Consider the following 16,852-nt stretch of genomic DNA (forward strand, 5'->3'; position numbering starts at 1 on the left):
TGCTATGTCTGGAATCGTTTTTGGGTGAAAAGGATGTGAAATCGCAGAGTCTAACGCAGACCCGTAATTCTGCAAAATCGCCAGGTCGCGCCGCGTCCATGTGTTGGCGTCGCGAAGGCGTACTTATTTTCTCGTATCGCGCCGCGTGCATGAGTTGGCGCCGCGAACGTGTTTGTGTGTGTAATACGGTGAACTGACTTTTTATAATCAAAAATGTTGCGGTAAGCAAGAGTCGCCACCGACTTTATTTTATCCAATTTTAGGAAAGGCTAAAAGAACAGGAAAAGACCTTTTAAAAAGATTTTGAGTTCGGGGGGTAAGTTATACAAAGGGAAGGTTTAAAAAGCACCCTTTGCATCCATGGTTATCCATGGGCTCTTAATTGCTTTAGCTCACTTTGTTTGATTTGTTTGAATTGTTTGAAAAGATTTTCGAAAGAAGAACTTTAGCTTGTAAATAAGCGTAGTCTTTTTGAATTTGATTTGGAAAAGAGGTGTAAAAAGTAATTTGAATTAGAGCAAGCAATTAGTAGCAACTACCCTAAGTTTAAAAAAAAAGTTGTTCTTTTAGTCTTTCGAGTGAAAGGATCTATCCATACCATAAGAGGGCAGGAAGTCTTTCAATTGGATGTTTAAGGGTCATCGAGAATAATCGTTCGCCATAAGACTGTCCCATGCCATAAAGAGGGCAGGTAGTCTAAGGGAAGGATATAATAGTCATTTAAGTTTTAGGCAACATGCGAGGATACCTTAGCAATAAGGACAATTATCTTTATAAGGCAACCTCGAGGGAGTTTCAATAACTTTGAAGGCAACATTGCTTTAGGTATCCTCGGAATCGAGGGACTTGATTATTTAACAATTTAAAGGCAACAGGCAACAATATAAAGCGACAGGCAACAAGAGGGGTTACCCTAAAGGTGTGTGGGTGCAACAATCATGTGGTTAACTTCGATGACATTTATCTTGTAGGTTAGCGATCTAGGTTCAGTTAATAATCTTGCACTCCCTATTTTACTAACCACAGCAGAAAAATAAAATAAAGGCAGAAAATAAAATCTCCTACGCTATTACAATAAATACCTGCGGGGATGGGGGAAATTAAAAGACGGAAATAAGAAAAATCAATAATTAGTTTTATCATCTTCATCTTGAACCTTGATCTTCAACTTCCTCGAACCCTTGATCATCTCTGAAAATTAAAAGAAAATAATAGAGTGAGTGTAGGCATGATTCATTGATTACTCGAGGCAAACCCTATTTTAAAATAAAAATAAAAAGAAATTAAAATAAATAAAGAAATAAATAAGAAACTTAGCTTTTCTTTGATCGCCATGGCGCGTAGTCGGAGGATTTTTGACTAACCCTGAAAAGTCGAATAAAAAGAAGAGAAGTGTTAGTGCATTAACTGATCCAAACCACCCTAATTGATTAAAAACCCTAAAAAAAGATTATAAAACCCTAAAGGGTTATTTAAGAAAACTTATTGTGACCCAAAAGGTTTGTAAGGCTTAGAGTCAGGGGCAAAGGTCAAAGAAATCCTAAGGTTAAAACCTACGGACTAAGGTTTAAAATTATACCAAAATTAATTAGTAAAAACCTAAATCCTAATTTAAAATCATTGAAAAAAAAAAGAACTATATAAAACAAATAAAAAAAAATTGTTTTGTAAAAAAGTCGAACATTCGATTAAAAGTTAAAAATAAATAATTATATGAAAATATAATTTATTTGATAAACATATTTTCTATATAAAAAAAATACTAAGAAGAAAAGCAATTAAATAAAACAAAAGACTTTATTTAATTAAAAAAAATAAAAATAAAAAAAAATAAAAAGATTAAGAAACAACTCAGCTTTGGTTAGGTGTTGTGAGATTCTGAATGCCTATGGTGGACCTTCAGCTTGCAGGGCGTTGGATCCATAGAGATTGGAGATCTGGTGGTTGAGATCTGAGTGTGTATCGTAAGGGCGTATAGGTGCGCTGCGTATGATCCATAAACAATTGTGAACAAACAAAGTAATAAAAATTACATGTAACACTAGGGCTCGAACCCACTCCATTCCGGTTACATGTGTATGTCATTTGCCAATTGATCTGCAAGCTGGTTACGATAATTAACCCAACATAATTAAAAAAAATTAAAACATAGAGGATTATGAAAGAGTCAAAGATTCATCTGCCTGGGTCCCACGCGTTTTCTGCACAGACGAATCACAACACACATATATGCCACGCATACGGTCCATAAGTCAAAGTCACTATTCATCATCCCTTTCGTTATAGCCCAGATTTTTTGCTACGGTTTGCTTCGCCTTTGCTACAGGATTTGCTACGATTTTCGTGTAGCTGATTCTGAAAAATCAAAAAAACTCAAATAACAACGTTAGAAGCAAACAAGAGGCGCCCTGATCCCTTATTTGAGGCATTCCGAATCCATTGATGGTGTTTGTTTAGCCTAAAACGCGCTAGAACAATGAATCCGAGGATGAAACTCCACTTGCCCTAGCCATGGTGGAACTCGTCATGCACGTTAACTCTTCGTACCAATGCTTCTAACCTTCCTTAAAACATCTTACAAACTCAAAGCCATCGTCAAATCTCATTAAATATAGCCATATGTAAAAAAACGAAATTCAAGAATCCTATAAACATGATGAACATGGCATACGAATTAGGGGTGTTTCCACATGCTATAAACCATATGCACTTACCTTATGTTAACTCAGGAGGTGAATGGAAAGTTTTTTGAGTTTTGAAAGTGGCAGCTTTTCAGAAAAATCGTGAGCCCTCGTTTTGAAAAAATTTTCTCTTGTTGCAAACCCTATTCTTTTGCTCTCTTCCCTTTTTTTTCGTCCTATCCATATTGCCCATGTTATGAGTACTTATATGAATCAATTAGGGTTTTGTGTGGGCTTGGACTTCATGTGTTTTGAAAGATACAAATTTGGTTTAAAATTATATAATTCTTTCTAAATCTAGCCATAACCTCTTTCAAATCAATTCTCATCAAATATACACGGTTTGCTGAGTATTCTTGGGCCTCCATATGTATTAGAAACAAAACTTTATGACTTAACTCATGTTTTCATATTTTATTCAATTTATTTAATACTTAAATGAAAAAAAATTCAAATAAATGTAAATAAATATCATGCACGTGTAGCAATGAGTTTAGAGATCATATTTGAGGTTGTAAACATGTTAGAGCCCTAAAAGTTAGGTCACAATTTCCAAAAATACAAGTTTGTTCACCTTCCCTTTTGTGTGTTTCTCTCAAGAATTGCCTACTTTGCACACTCCATAACTCGCTCAATTTTGATTAGATGAAGATGTTATAAGACTTTTTAGAAATCTCAAGATGTCCCCTAAATGTCCCTTTTTGTTTCATCTCAATTGAGTTTACCATGTCCAAGTTATGAGCTTTGAGAAAAAATGACTTTTTGCGATCCTTTAGAAGGACCTGTAACGTTTTGGCTCGTATCTCTCAAATGAAGCATTTTTGGCCTTGGCATGTGAGAGACAAAATTGTAGAGAATTCAATTTCCTTCAAAATGAGCTTTGGATGGAAAATTTCTGATGTTCCATGTGAGAGTTATGGCTGGTCAAAGTTCAGTTGACTTTCTTCTAGAAAACCCTAATTTAGAAACTTTAGGTTTTGTTGATTTCTGGAGTCTTCTTGATAAATCATGATCAATAGTTGATCAAATGATAAATGATACTTCATAATGAGGATGTTGACCAAAAATCAGAAGTTTTGACTGTGGTTTGACTTTTAGGTCAACCAGTCGATTATCGATCGTTTGGGCCATTGACTAAGCAATCCTTGGAATCAGGACTTGAAACTTGGCACAGAGGTTCTTTAAATCACATGAGAGACCATGGAGTCCACTTGAAGTATCAGAAGTTGATTTCTCTTTGAGAAGATCAAAACCCTAGTTCACAGGCATTCGTTTAGGAGGGATGTCTTTCGAGCCCTGTGTCTTGATTTGAATTTGAAGGAGAGAAATAGTATGGGCAAATTTTGGGGTATGACAGTGTGGTTCAGGTCGCGCCGCGAACTTTGGTTACGCCGCGTGCTGTAGCGATAGTTATTTCTTGGGAAAGTTAAATGGTGTGTAACTTTCGAACCGTAGGTCTGTTTTTAGTGTCGTTTCGAGTACGATGAATCTTATGAGATAGCCTACGTGTTTAAACGATGGAATGAGGTGTAAATCCAATTATTTTAAATATGATTTTATTTCTTGGTGAATGATGCATTGTACATATATGTGATGAGATGTGTTAAATACATGCTATGTTGAAATATTAATCATGTGACGATTTGTGTAAATGGGATGATGTATTGTTGACATGTATGATGAAATGTGACAATATAAGATGTTGTTTGAAAACATTACGATGTGATGATTGTTGAGAATTATATGATGATGATTTGTGAATATTAATATGCTGTTAATATTAATATGTTGATTGTGGTGAATGTATGTGAATGATTGAATGATGCTGGGACATGTACATACTTGTTTGTGATGATATTGGTGAGATGAAATGAGACGATGTTAAGCATCGGATCGGTGATGATATAAGTATGTGATATGTGTGCATTCATTCATAAATCATTTACATTGGATCCCGTTGATGAGTGGATCTGTTATACCCCAAAATTTGCCCGCATCTTTTTTCAAGAAAACTTCAATCTAAAAATTAAGAGTTTCATATAATCTTGGATTTTCACATCCTGATTTATGAATACTTGATTTTTAGAATCTTTTCTTATACAGTATTTTGGCTCGCTGTTGAATTTATTCTTACGCAAACGCCAAGCACTGTTTATTGCTTCACACACGCTATTTATTTGATATTTATTTACAGATAAGTAGTACTGACGCAATTGGTACAGAGTTAAATCTTTTGTAGGCGCAGAGTCCGGGATTCAGACTGTACTGGTAAACAAGTAAATTATTACTAATTTTTGTTTCCCACTAACTTTTGTACTATATTCCATTATTTTCAAAATCTCTTTTCAAATCTCTTTTTCAAAAATCAAATCTTAACTTTATTCTACACATCTCTCTTTTTCCTAACACTATCATACACTTTCTTTCAAATCTTACTCCCACTCAAATTTTCCTTTTGTACGGAATCACTTCATTCCCCAACGTCTCTATCCCTCTTTTCATTCTATAAATACCTCTCATTTTTTCCATAAAATCTCACATCAAATTCTAAATCATTTCTCAAATTTCTACTTCATATCCATTCTCTCTTCTTCCCCCGACAAAATGGCGAAGCGGTGGGAAACGTGTTTTCTTATGGTCATCACCATTGTGGTGGTGATCATGTCCTTCTTCTGTCTGCATAGTCCTGAAAAAATGTTGACCTGCGATGGTTACACTCCCGATCATCTATTTTCTGTTGGTCATAGCATGGGTTATTAATCGTCATTCTTAAAGTTTGCCGTATCTCTTATTTTCTTAAATGTACCGTTTATTCGTCGTACTGTTCATTATAGTATGTAATGTTTGTACTGTCAATATTAAATGTTGTACTATTTGTCATATTGTTGCTTAATTATTCAGATAATATTTTGTGTGTTTTCTGCCAGTCAAATATTTATGTTTCTGTACATTAAATGATTTTTCAGGGTTATTGTCGGTAATTTTGCTCGCATACAGTAAATATTAATTATTTATTATGTCTGTGTTTTTTAACAAGTCATGTAAATAAACTTTCATCTTTCACATAAAACAAAAACAACAAAAAGAAAATTAACTTTGACTGTTGATTTTTCACTCTAACCATTAATGCCTGAACAGTCAGTTGACAGTCAAACTGCTGACAGTACAATTCTCCGTGTTTTGTACCATCAATCAAATCAAACTTTTGCATTTCAAAATTCCAAGATTTTTGTCCTAGAAGTCTTCTGAATATCACATGATTAGCAGAGACTCAGCACTGCACAAAAATCAGGTACGCTTAACTGTCTCCTACAAAAACAGTCCCTGATTAGGGTTTATTGTTTTTTCAGGAGAAACAAGTTTTTGAGACCTCAAATGGATTTCATGGACCTCCATACATCTCAAAGTACCATCATACAAATTTTCAAACTTCAATTCACTCAGACGCACCGTCAACAGCTCAAACAGTCAACAAACGACCCGTTTGACCAAAAAGTCAACAGACAGTCAAAAATGAAATTTTTTGTCAACATCCATATTTTGTCAAAGGATGCATCATTTGATCATTGGATGATCATAATTCATTAAGGAAAGATCAAAAATCAACAAAACCCTAAGATTCAAAATTAGGGTTTTCTCCTAAAAAGTCAACTGAACTTTGACTGGTCATAACTCTCTCATCCTTCATCCAAAAAATTCAAACCAAAGCTCATTTTGAAGGAAATTCAATTATCTTTCAAATTCTATTGGTCCCATGGTCATTAGGTTCACCATTTGAAAAATATGAACCAAGACATTACAGGTCATTTTCAAAGTCAACAAAAAGACACTTTTTTCAAAAGGATACACAAGGAGCATCAAAAATCATTTTTACATGAGACAAAAGACATTGGTTAGAGGACTCTTTGAGGTTTCCAAAAAGTGCAAGATCTACTTCATATGACAAAAATTGAGGGATTTACACCTTGTTGAAGTTGGCTAAATTTTGGGAAAATGCATAAAACCAACATTGCTCAAAAATGTATTTTTTCCAAATGGGGCCAAGTTTTCATGGTTCAAACATGTTTGCCATGATATTATGGGCCTCCCACGACCAAGACAAAGCCCACACCATTTTTATCCATTTTTGGTTTAATTTTATCACATTTAAGATTAAATTAAAAAAAGGAAAATGGAAGGATAATGCATAGCTTGATTCTTAAGCTAAGGCCACAAAGAATCTTCAATTTTGCAGCAAGGAAGATACAAGGAAAGCCTAGGGCAAGAGGTGTGGAAAAATTAAGCAAGGGTTGCTTGAATTTTAAGCTTGAAAGTAAAAAATTCAACCAAGCAATGAATGCTTCTTAGCTTCAATTCTAAGCACTCCATGGCCTATAAATAGCTCAAGACACTCCAACAACAAAGACACACGAAATCATAGCAAGAGCATAGCCATAAACTTCTCAAAATTCTCAAAAAAATCTCCAAACTTTGTAATTTTCATTTTCATATTTCCAATCAATATCAATACAAAATAAGCTTTCCAATCATCTTCTGAGATCATATAGAGTAAGAATGAACCCTTAATATGGTCCCATGAGAGTCGTAACACGTGCATAGTGTTCTTCATATTCATACATAATTAATTTCCGTTTTCCTATATTTAATCAACCTCAATGTAATCTAATCATTCCAATGAGTTCATGAGGTCCTATAGGGCAGGTCTGGGCTTTAACATGTTGGTTTCCACGTGAAAATTGCTCAATACCATTGTTGAGTGTTCATGCATGTTCAAACTTTAATCTCTTCGAATCCATAGCTACAACACTCAAATAGCAAAACTAACACCACCATCGTGTTCAGGAGGTCATTTTAAGTCGATCTGGGTCCCTTTTGTTTTTGTTCACAACTGTTTTTGCAGGTTTTAAAAAGCATGAAAAAAGAAGCGAAATCCGCAGGTAAAGTCGCAGCTGTTTCTGAAGCAAAATCCGCAGGAAATAGGTTAGGGATGATGAATAGTGCATGTGGAAAGTTTGACCGCATGCGTGGCCGATCCTTGCTTCTCCATTGGCCAGTTTTGGCGCGCGTGGACCCCATCAAAAGTTTGAATTCTCTTTGAATTCAGTGCAAGCAGTCTTATCTTTGTACCATGTTCTCTCTAAACTGAGCCACAAGATCACCTCATAATTTAATCCAACGCACCAGACAAAGCAGTCCATACCATGGACTTTATTTAATTACCACATCTGATCATTAATATTTATATTTTCTATTTTATTTAATTTTCTTTGCAAAAATATTTTAAAATAGTTTCAAAAATCCAAAAAATACACAAAAAATATTTTTAAGTTGATAAAATAATATTTTATTTTCTGAAATAAAAATATTTTATTTTTCTTCATAATTTCAATATTTTGGTATAATTAATTAGTATATATTTATATATTTGCTTTTTAATTATTTTCAACCAATCAAAAAATCGTAAAAAAAATTTTTCTTTATATTAAATATTGTTTATATATTATAGGCTAATTTTGTACATATTTAGAATAATTTTCTCTTTAAGTTTTAATTATTTGTATAATTATTTGTATAATTATGTATTAATTAACTTAATAAATTTCAAATCAATTTCAAAAATCCCAAAAAAATTAGTTTTGTTTTAAAAATTAATTAACAAGCATTTTGAACATATTTTGAACTTAATTTTTAGGTTTGAAATTTATTTTCATCTTTTTTCCTCATTTTAATTAAATTAATCATGCATTAATTTTAATTAAAAACAATCATAAAAAACCAAAAACACTTCTTTATTTTTCTTGCAATTTAAATTCCTAGATAAATGTATAGGTTGTCAAATTCATGTAAATAGGCTAGTTTACATTTCCCGCAAAATCGATGTAATAGCGTAGATTTACTTTCCGCATTTTACATTTCGCATTTTAAATTCCAGCACATATAAACTGCGTGTATGCCAAAGATAAAATTGAATCGTTAGATCACTAACTTCAAAGATAAAATATTTGAATCCAAACACAATCACACTTGCACCTCTTAGGGTAATCCCTTTCTCATTCTTTTCAAAATCAAAATCAAATTCTATTATTTCAAACGCAAAATCGAACTTTTGTTTATATCCGGTGAAAGGATAGATTTTTAAAGGAAATAGGATAAAGACCTTATAACTCAGGGTAGACCTCCTAATTTGCTTGCTCAAATCAAAACAAACAAATCTCTCATATATCATTGTTTTTCAAAATAAAACTTTCAAAAAAAGACAATACTTTGTATATATCCAAACGAGGATCATTACGAAGTTAACGTTCTTTTTTTCAAAAAACATCTTTTGAAAGATAAAAACACTTTGTATACATCCACACAAGGATCATTACAAAGTCAATTTACAAAGGTATTTGGAACCACATACGAGCATTTCAAGGCAATCGAAAAGTAATTGAAAACAAGTGAGCTAAGCAAATTAAAGAGCCCATGGATAACCATGGATACAAAGGGTGCTAACACCTTCCCTTTGTATAACCTACCCCCTTACCCAGAATTTCTTAAAGGTCTTTTTTCTGTTTCTTTTATAAACCTTTCCTTAATTGGATAAAATAAAAGGTCGGTGGCGACTCTCTGATTTTCAAGCACAAAAGCAGAAACAAAAAGAGTCAGTTCACGTATCTCTGCGCGAGAGGTATGGCCAAAAAACCGAGCGCGCGACAGGATCGTTGGTGGCTAATTCCCATTGTGCGGAGATTAGTAAGCAGTCATCGTGTGCCCATGGGGGTGTGAGCGATGAGGTTAGTCGTGTGCCCATGTGGGGTGTAAGCGACTTGAAGGGCAGTATCAAAGAGAGAAGTCTTGTGAATGTGATTCACGAATTTTGGCACTACATGCATAGTGTCAGTTGTGTCATATGCATTTTGTCATAACATGATTGTATGGATTTCTGTGTTGTGTTGTAATCTATTATTGTGTGAATTGATGAATAATAGAAGTGAATCTGAATATATGACAAATTGGGTGAATGATATGTTATGATGTTTTGTTGCATATGAATGCATAACATTGATTAATTGAGAATGAGACTCACCCTTACTTGTAGACAATTTTCAGATTGAGGATAGCTGCTTTCGACTTGGTGAGGATTAGCTCATAAGTCGGTTTAGTTTTTGTGTCGGTGTCATGCTCTGATAGATGAAACACTGGGGGCGCGATGTTTTGAGTTTCGAATTATAACTCTATTGTTTATTTTATTTGAAGTCTGATACATTAATGATGTAATGTTGACTTGATGATTTGATTCCGCTGTGTAAACATGATTTTTATCTATGAGTTATAATTTCAGATGTTTCAGTGAATGCATGACATATGCCGAACACGTGTTTTCTTTTATTTTTGAATTGTGACACCCTTTGCATGTTCACTCTGATTTAATTTTGTTAATTGCCGTGGGGTGTTAGAGGGGTGTTACAAGCTGGACCCCCGGACCTGATATGGCTTCGACAACCATGTTTGCTAATTCGGCCTCGAGAGCCGCTTTTCTTTTGTTCTCGGCTATATAAGCCGAAATCTTTTCGAAAAAAGATGACTCAAGCATAATTACCGTCCTCGTCCCAGCCAGTTGGCCGTCTCGTTGGTAATGCTTCGATAGGTTCTGTGTATTCTGGCCCGTCCATTATTTCTCTATTCCACTGGAATCCATTTGGATGCAAAGATAGATAGTACATTGCATTCTTATTTGGGGCGTAAAAATCTTCTGCTGCATTACATGGCCCTATATTGGCTAAGTTCCTGTCGAAATTAGTTTTGTTGACTTGGTTAACTTCAGCCATGTAATAACTCTGATCCCCTTCTATATTTTCTACTATGCCATCTTCTCTCCAAATAGTTAGCCTCTGGTGCATTGTTGAAGGCACTGCAGCTACTCCATGGATCCATTCTCTTCCCAACAACAGATTATAGTTGGCTTTTGCTGATATGACCATGAACGTTGTGGGCCGTGTGACTGAACCTACCGTTAAATCCACTTGGATTACTCCCAGAGTATGTCCTACTTTGCCTTCGTAATTGGACAGAACCATATTATGAGGCCTTATGTCGGTATCGAACATACCAATCCTTTTCAGCATGTATTGAGGCATGAGATTCACTGCTGCTCCTCCATCCACCAGGACTTTGTTGATTCCCACGTTTTCAATTTTAGCCCTTATATAAAGAGGTTTTAAGTGGTTTCTCATACCTTGGTCTGGTCTTTCGAAAAACGCATTCTGTTCTTCGATCGCTCCATTGTTCAACACATAATAACACACAGGTCTGTGTTTGGCCATTTATTCTGTGTCAGCTTCTTCGCAATCTTCGACCTCCGTCTCTTGATAAAATTCGTGAGGAAGCACCGACACCACATTGTTGTTAAAGTTTATGGATGAAACTCTGTCTGAGTCGAAGTCATTAGTTAATCTGTCATCCTCTTTCCACGGACTAGACTGCATTTTTTCTTCTTCTTTCTCGTTATCAGAACTGAACAACTTGCGTTCCAGCGGAGGTTTGCTTGTCCTTGCCCCCTGCATTGGGATTTTGTTACTGCTAGATTCTCCGACCTCCTTTGGTTTATATTCTTTCTGGGCCTTCTTCATCCTCTGGTGTCTTCTCCATTGGGATCTAGACATAGGATTTTTGCCCTTGTAATTCTCCAACCTGTACATCTCTCGATTTGAGGTCTAGAATTGCTTCCTATAAGCCATTGCAGTTCTTCCCCCTTGGTCTCAACTTCGCCATTTGTTATTTCTTGCACCAACTTGCATCCACCTATCCCTGGGTACGTCTGCAGGGATTTTGAATGTAACTCTTCGAGCTCTAGGGTGGGGACTGTCAGGCCTCTTCGATGGTGTCCGGTTGTCGAACACATACATGTTGGGACGGAGTCCCTGAGTCTCTCGACCCATGTAGGATAACACTCTTTCGAATTATCGTGCTAACAATTCGTCATAGACTGCTCCACATCTAGGACACAATACAATCTCAGTGTTTTCTTTGCGACATCTGACCAAGAAACTTACTAAGCTTTCTTCCGTCCTTGGATACACCTTCAGCAATAGGTTTCCTCCTCTCCAGGGTTGTTCCATTCTTTCTCATTGGGCCCTCTCAAAGTTAGCTTGGACCCTTCGATTTAACATAATCGAGCACCTTGGGCACATTAGCATTTTTCCAGCATTCTTCTCATGACACTCCCAGAGATAATCTTTCAAACTCTCCCCTCTCGGTGGAATTTCAATGTTTCCTTTCTCCCTTATCATCCATTTTTCTAGTTCTTCTATTTCAGATAAAGGTCGCCTAACATTGACCATGTTAACAACTGCCGGAGGAGCCTCAAAAATTTGTATCTGCTGAAGTTTCGCCCTGAGGTCTTCAGTGGCCTCGCTAGTTTTCTCCTTCAGATCTTCAGTGATCTCTGCATCAAAGGATTCTTCAACATCAGTATTGAAGACTGTATTGTCATCTAGGGGTTCAGTAGCCTGCTTTCCAGTTGAAATTATCTCCTCTTCAGCCATGTCACCCTCAAACACATCCACCATATTGATGTCAACTGGTTCAGCGTAATTTGTGTCGGCGAGGTTCAAAGGATCAGCATCAACTTTCATGGGATTCTTTGTCTTATCTGTGAACTTCAAACGTCCATCCTTGATAGCATTCTGGATTAGATCCCTGAAAAGAAAGCATTGTGAGGTTTTATGGCCTAAGAAACCATGATATTTACAAAAGCCTTGTTTCTTCCGTTGCTCCAATGGAGGAACTTTGGAATTGGGAGGCACTATCATTTGGCCATCTTTTAATTCGGCTAAGCCTATTTCAACTTCTTCGAAATTGTATGAATCTTTATAAGGTTCGCCCTCTGCATCTCCAGCTTCGATATATGCCACTCTCTCTTTCTTAAAATTCTTGTTTGCTCTAGCCTTTTCAGCCTTTAATCGTTTGACTTGTCGAACTTTATCTTCCAGTTGAGCCATATCCCTCAGATACTGGGTATCTAGTTTCTTCCTGATTGAATAGTCTAGACCTCGTGTGGCCATTTCAACTAATTCGTGTTCTGGAACCACGGTGAAACACCTTGATTTCATCAAACGGAACCTGTTCAAATAATCATCTACGGGTTCTGTGAACTTCCTCTTAATGCTAGCCAATTCCTTCAAACTTATCTTGGTCTGACCCATGTAGAATTGCTCATGGAACATCTTTTCCAAATTGGCCCATGCATCTATGGAATTTGGGGGTAAGGTAGTGAACCATGTGAAAGCATTTTTCGATAATGAACTTGGTAAGTACTTAATTCTCAAATATTCATTGCCTGCTAGATCGCCGGCCTCCGTCAGGTATCGGGCTATATGTTCCACAGTCGATTCACTAGTGTCTCCCGAGAATTTCGTAAACTTGGGTACTTTAGTACCTTTTGGCAATTCCGCTTGCATAATATATTCGGCTATAGGGGAAGTGTAATTTGGACGTCGAAATCCAGTGCTAAGACCATTATTAGCCATTATTCTTTCCATCATGACAGTGAGATTGTTTTCTGTCGCCAAATTGTCTCTCCTAACCCTATGTACAACTTCGTCAGGATGTTCGTCTCTCCCCACTACAACTACTCTAGGCTGTTGTTGGGGAACTGCTTGTTGGCCAATGTTGGTCGCTTGACTTTGAGTTTCTAAATCTACAACTTGATTTCTTTCGACTGGTGTCTGCCTAGGTGGCGGGACTACATTTCGAATTTGTTCTAGGACTGGGTCCCCTTCTCGATAGGTTGATTGGTTGTTTTTTCGCCTATTTTGAGGGACTCCTAAGAAATCCGCCATTCGTCCTATTTGTGAAGATATTTTTTGATATGTTTCTGCATTATCCTGGTAAGTCTTGGCAATGTTTGTCGCTAATGGATTAAAGATTGACCCCAATTCTCTAGCAAGGACACCTAACATATCATGGTTACTTGCATCCATTTCCTATCTAAATGCCGCTTGACTACTGGTAGTTAAGGGAGGTATTTGGGCAGAAAAGCCTGTGTTTTGCGTGCTTCGACCTATCGAACCGACATTAGGCGAAAACGTCGTTGGGTTAGGTGCAGTGTATGTGGATCCTGCCCCTCGTAATCCTGCCATGTATGAATACGACATTCCATATGGGTTGTTAGGTCTCCAACTTTCTAAAGCAGATGAAGATGGTCCTGGGGTATATAATTGACTTACGGCATTTGTCGAGAAAGGTGGTATCTCGCTTGTGCCTGTAAGCGGAGGCACGGTAGTCGAACTCGAGACTGGGACAATCCCTGTTGGCCCTGATGTATTTTTGGGCATAGCATGGGAACTACCTATGGCTGCAGATCCTGTCGACCCTGGTATATCCTGGGCTCCTTGAGTAGAAGTCGAAACGTGCGTAGAATTTGCCGCTACTTTTCCTGACCCCTGTGGGGGATCTTGATCTCCCCCTTCACTGGCCACATTGACCATTTTCTTGTTGTACCTTCGTTTAGGAATCGGTGGTGCACTGCTGATTAATTTACCGTTCCTAAGGTTCATACAAGGTCTTGATATTTTCTAGACAAAACAAAACAACAAATTAATGACAATCTGGTTGACACAGTCCCACTGGGCGTGCCAATTTGTTTACGGTGATTTCCGGTAAACAACCGCTAGTCTTCCAAACTATAAAATATACTTTGGTTACTCGCAGAATCGACTAGATTGATCCTAAGACATAGTCAAACAATTGTTTTTTGATATAACTTGGTTCATATTTGTTGGTTCTTGCTTCGAAAACTTGTTTGTGATGTGATCATATAACTACTCATGTGAAACAAAACTTGTTATACACGTTAATATAACTTTGACAAAGAAACATAGAAAGCGTGTAAACTGCAGAAATATAAAGTGCAAGAATATAAAGTGCAAGAATGTTAAATGCAGAAATGTAAAATGCTTCGAATGAAAGTTAAACAAAAGATAAAGGAATTGAAAAGATACTTGAATAAAGAAAGATACAAAAGTATTTAAAATGGTGCTGGTGTCATACGTACATTTCTCAGCGAAAACTCGTTCTCTTAACACTTGGTACTTGAGTAATTTGTGAGTGATTTGTACAAAATGAACACCCGGATTCCTAACATTAAGACCCTTATTTATACTAGTTTCGACCCTAACGGTCCTACACTAATATGATGCCACGTTGCTCACATGCATACGCTTCGAATCTCTGGGATGCCATCTTTCCTTATTCGGTTACACAGACTATTTCGAAATTCAAATCCTCCCGCCTGAATCCTCTTTCGATACGTGGCAACGTTATCAAAACCGAGAATGCTACGGAAACGCGCCAAGCTTCAGTACTCTTTGTGTTTCGTAAAAAAACGCTTAAGTCTTAGAGACAATTTATTTCGAACTAACTTCAATCTTCATCATCTTCACTTCAACTTAAACAACATCCTCGAAACATGGCCATCAGTAGCCATTTTTAATCTCAGAAATGGTCATCAGTAAGCATCCTTCTTCGAACTTTAACTCTTCAAAGAATATTTTCTTCCAACGAAATCTCCAGCTAACAAGTACTCGTAGCACGATGCAACCCAAAAATCCGAAGCGGAATTCCAAGCCTATGTTACCTTATCATTTTCTCCTTCTTTTCCTTCCCAATCCCTACTCCAAGCTTCCAACCGAGACCTAAACCAAAAAAGCGTCTCCAAAGAATCGGTTTCCACCAAATCTGATGACACCCCAAAATCACCCCATAACCACTTTCCATCTCTCCATCCTCCCATCGCCGCAATTGACACTCCTTTTAAACAAGACACTTTATATAGCTCCGGATATGCCTCCTTCAAAATGACATCCTCCAAACAATTAACTTCCCAAAAGGGAGTTTTGAAACCATTATGTATGTTAAATCTACAACACTCTACTAACAGATCATTCAAAGAACCCCTACTAATATTCACAATGTCCCTCCACCAACAAGAAAAGGATGAAGATGAAGAGATTTTGATACCACTACCACCATTATAAACAAGAGAATTTAAATCACCATACCTTGCCTTCAACACTTTGTACCAAAGAGACTCGCTTCCTTGAAGAATCTTCCACCTCCATTTGTTAAGAAGAGCTAAATTGAACAACGAAATATTTTTAACTCCCAAACCGCATTTGTCAAAAGGAAGATTCATCTTATTCTAACTTACCCAATGTATCCTCCTCTTTTCTTCCAACCCACCCCATAGGAAATTACTTTGAATCCTAGTAAACTCTTTCACTACTTTCGGAGGCATTTTGTAGAAAGACATGGTGAAAATAGTTAAAGAACTAAGAATGGATTTTAAAAGAGTAACTCTTCCACCCAAATTGAGGAACCTATTCTACCAACCTCCCAACCTCTTCTTCATCTTCACTAATAAAGCATTCCAAGTCGATTCTTTTCTAGGGTCGAAACCAATCGGGATGCCAAGAAAATGAAAGTTGCTCTCCTCCACTTTACAAGAAAGTAAAAAATAAGCCGCTTCCAAAAAAGAATTGCTATTGTTTATACCAATCAACTTACTCTTGTGATAATTAATTCCAAGGCCCGAGACAAGTTCAAAATCTCTAAGAACCGCTTTAATTGCCCAAACATGCTTCCAAGTGCCTTCTCCCACAATTAAAGTATCATCCGCAAATTGAAGGATATTCACCCAACAAGAACCTTTAATATCAAATCTTCCAAACTCTCCAACTTGTATGGATTTTCTCACAAGCCCCGTTAGCCCTTCCGCCACTATGACATAGAGAAAAGGTGAAAGCGGATCACCTTGTCTCAATCCTCTACAAACATCAAACTCTTTGGTAGAACTCCCATTGACAAGGATCGACATTTTGCTATATTGAAAATTAATAATTCCATCCGCTCCATACACCTACTACCAAACCCCATTCTTTTCAACATATACCTCAAAAAATACCAACTAACTTTGTCATAGGCCTTCTCAAAATCCACTTTAAAAAGTAAACAATTCTCTCCTTCTTTTCTAGCATAATCCACTACTTCGTTCGTCACTAGAACACCATCCAACAATTGTCTTCCGGATACAAAAGCGCTTTGGCAAGTAGATATGATCGAATTAAGCACCTTTTTTAACCTCCCCGCCAAGAGTTTGGCCACCACTTTATACATACATCCCACCA

At 36.7% G+C, this 16,852-nt stretch overlaps 1 protein-coding gene across 1 annotated transcript; it reads right to left on the bottom strand.

The window, feature by feature from the left end:
* Positions 1-16,050: 16,050 nt before the first annotated feature.
* Positions 16,051-16,542, bottom strand: LOC131613886 (uncharacterized mitochondrial protein AtMg01250-like). The gene has a single exon (XM_058885524.1). It carries the CDS (start codon positions 16,540-16,542, stop codon positions 16,051-16,053), a length of 492 nt encoding a protein of 163 aa, XP_058741507.1.
* Between the last annotated feature and the right edge of the window lie 310 nt (positions 16,543-16,852).

This window comes from Vicia villosa, linkage group LG6 (assembly GCF_029867415.1).
Source record: "Vicia villosa cultivar HV-30 ecotype Madison, WI linkage group LG6, Vvil1.0, whole genome shotgun sequence".
NCBI classification, from domain to species: Eukaryota; Viridiplantae; Streptophyta; class Magnoliopsida; order Fabales; family Fabaceae; genus Vicia; species Vicia villosa.

Bases quoted from the DNA above. Each gene is read 5' to 3' on its own strand.
- LOC131613886 (XM_058885524.1), bottom strand. From the start codon at position 16,542: ATGTCGATCCTTGTCAATGGGAGTTCTACCAAAGAGTTTGATGTTTGT.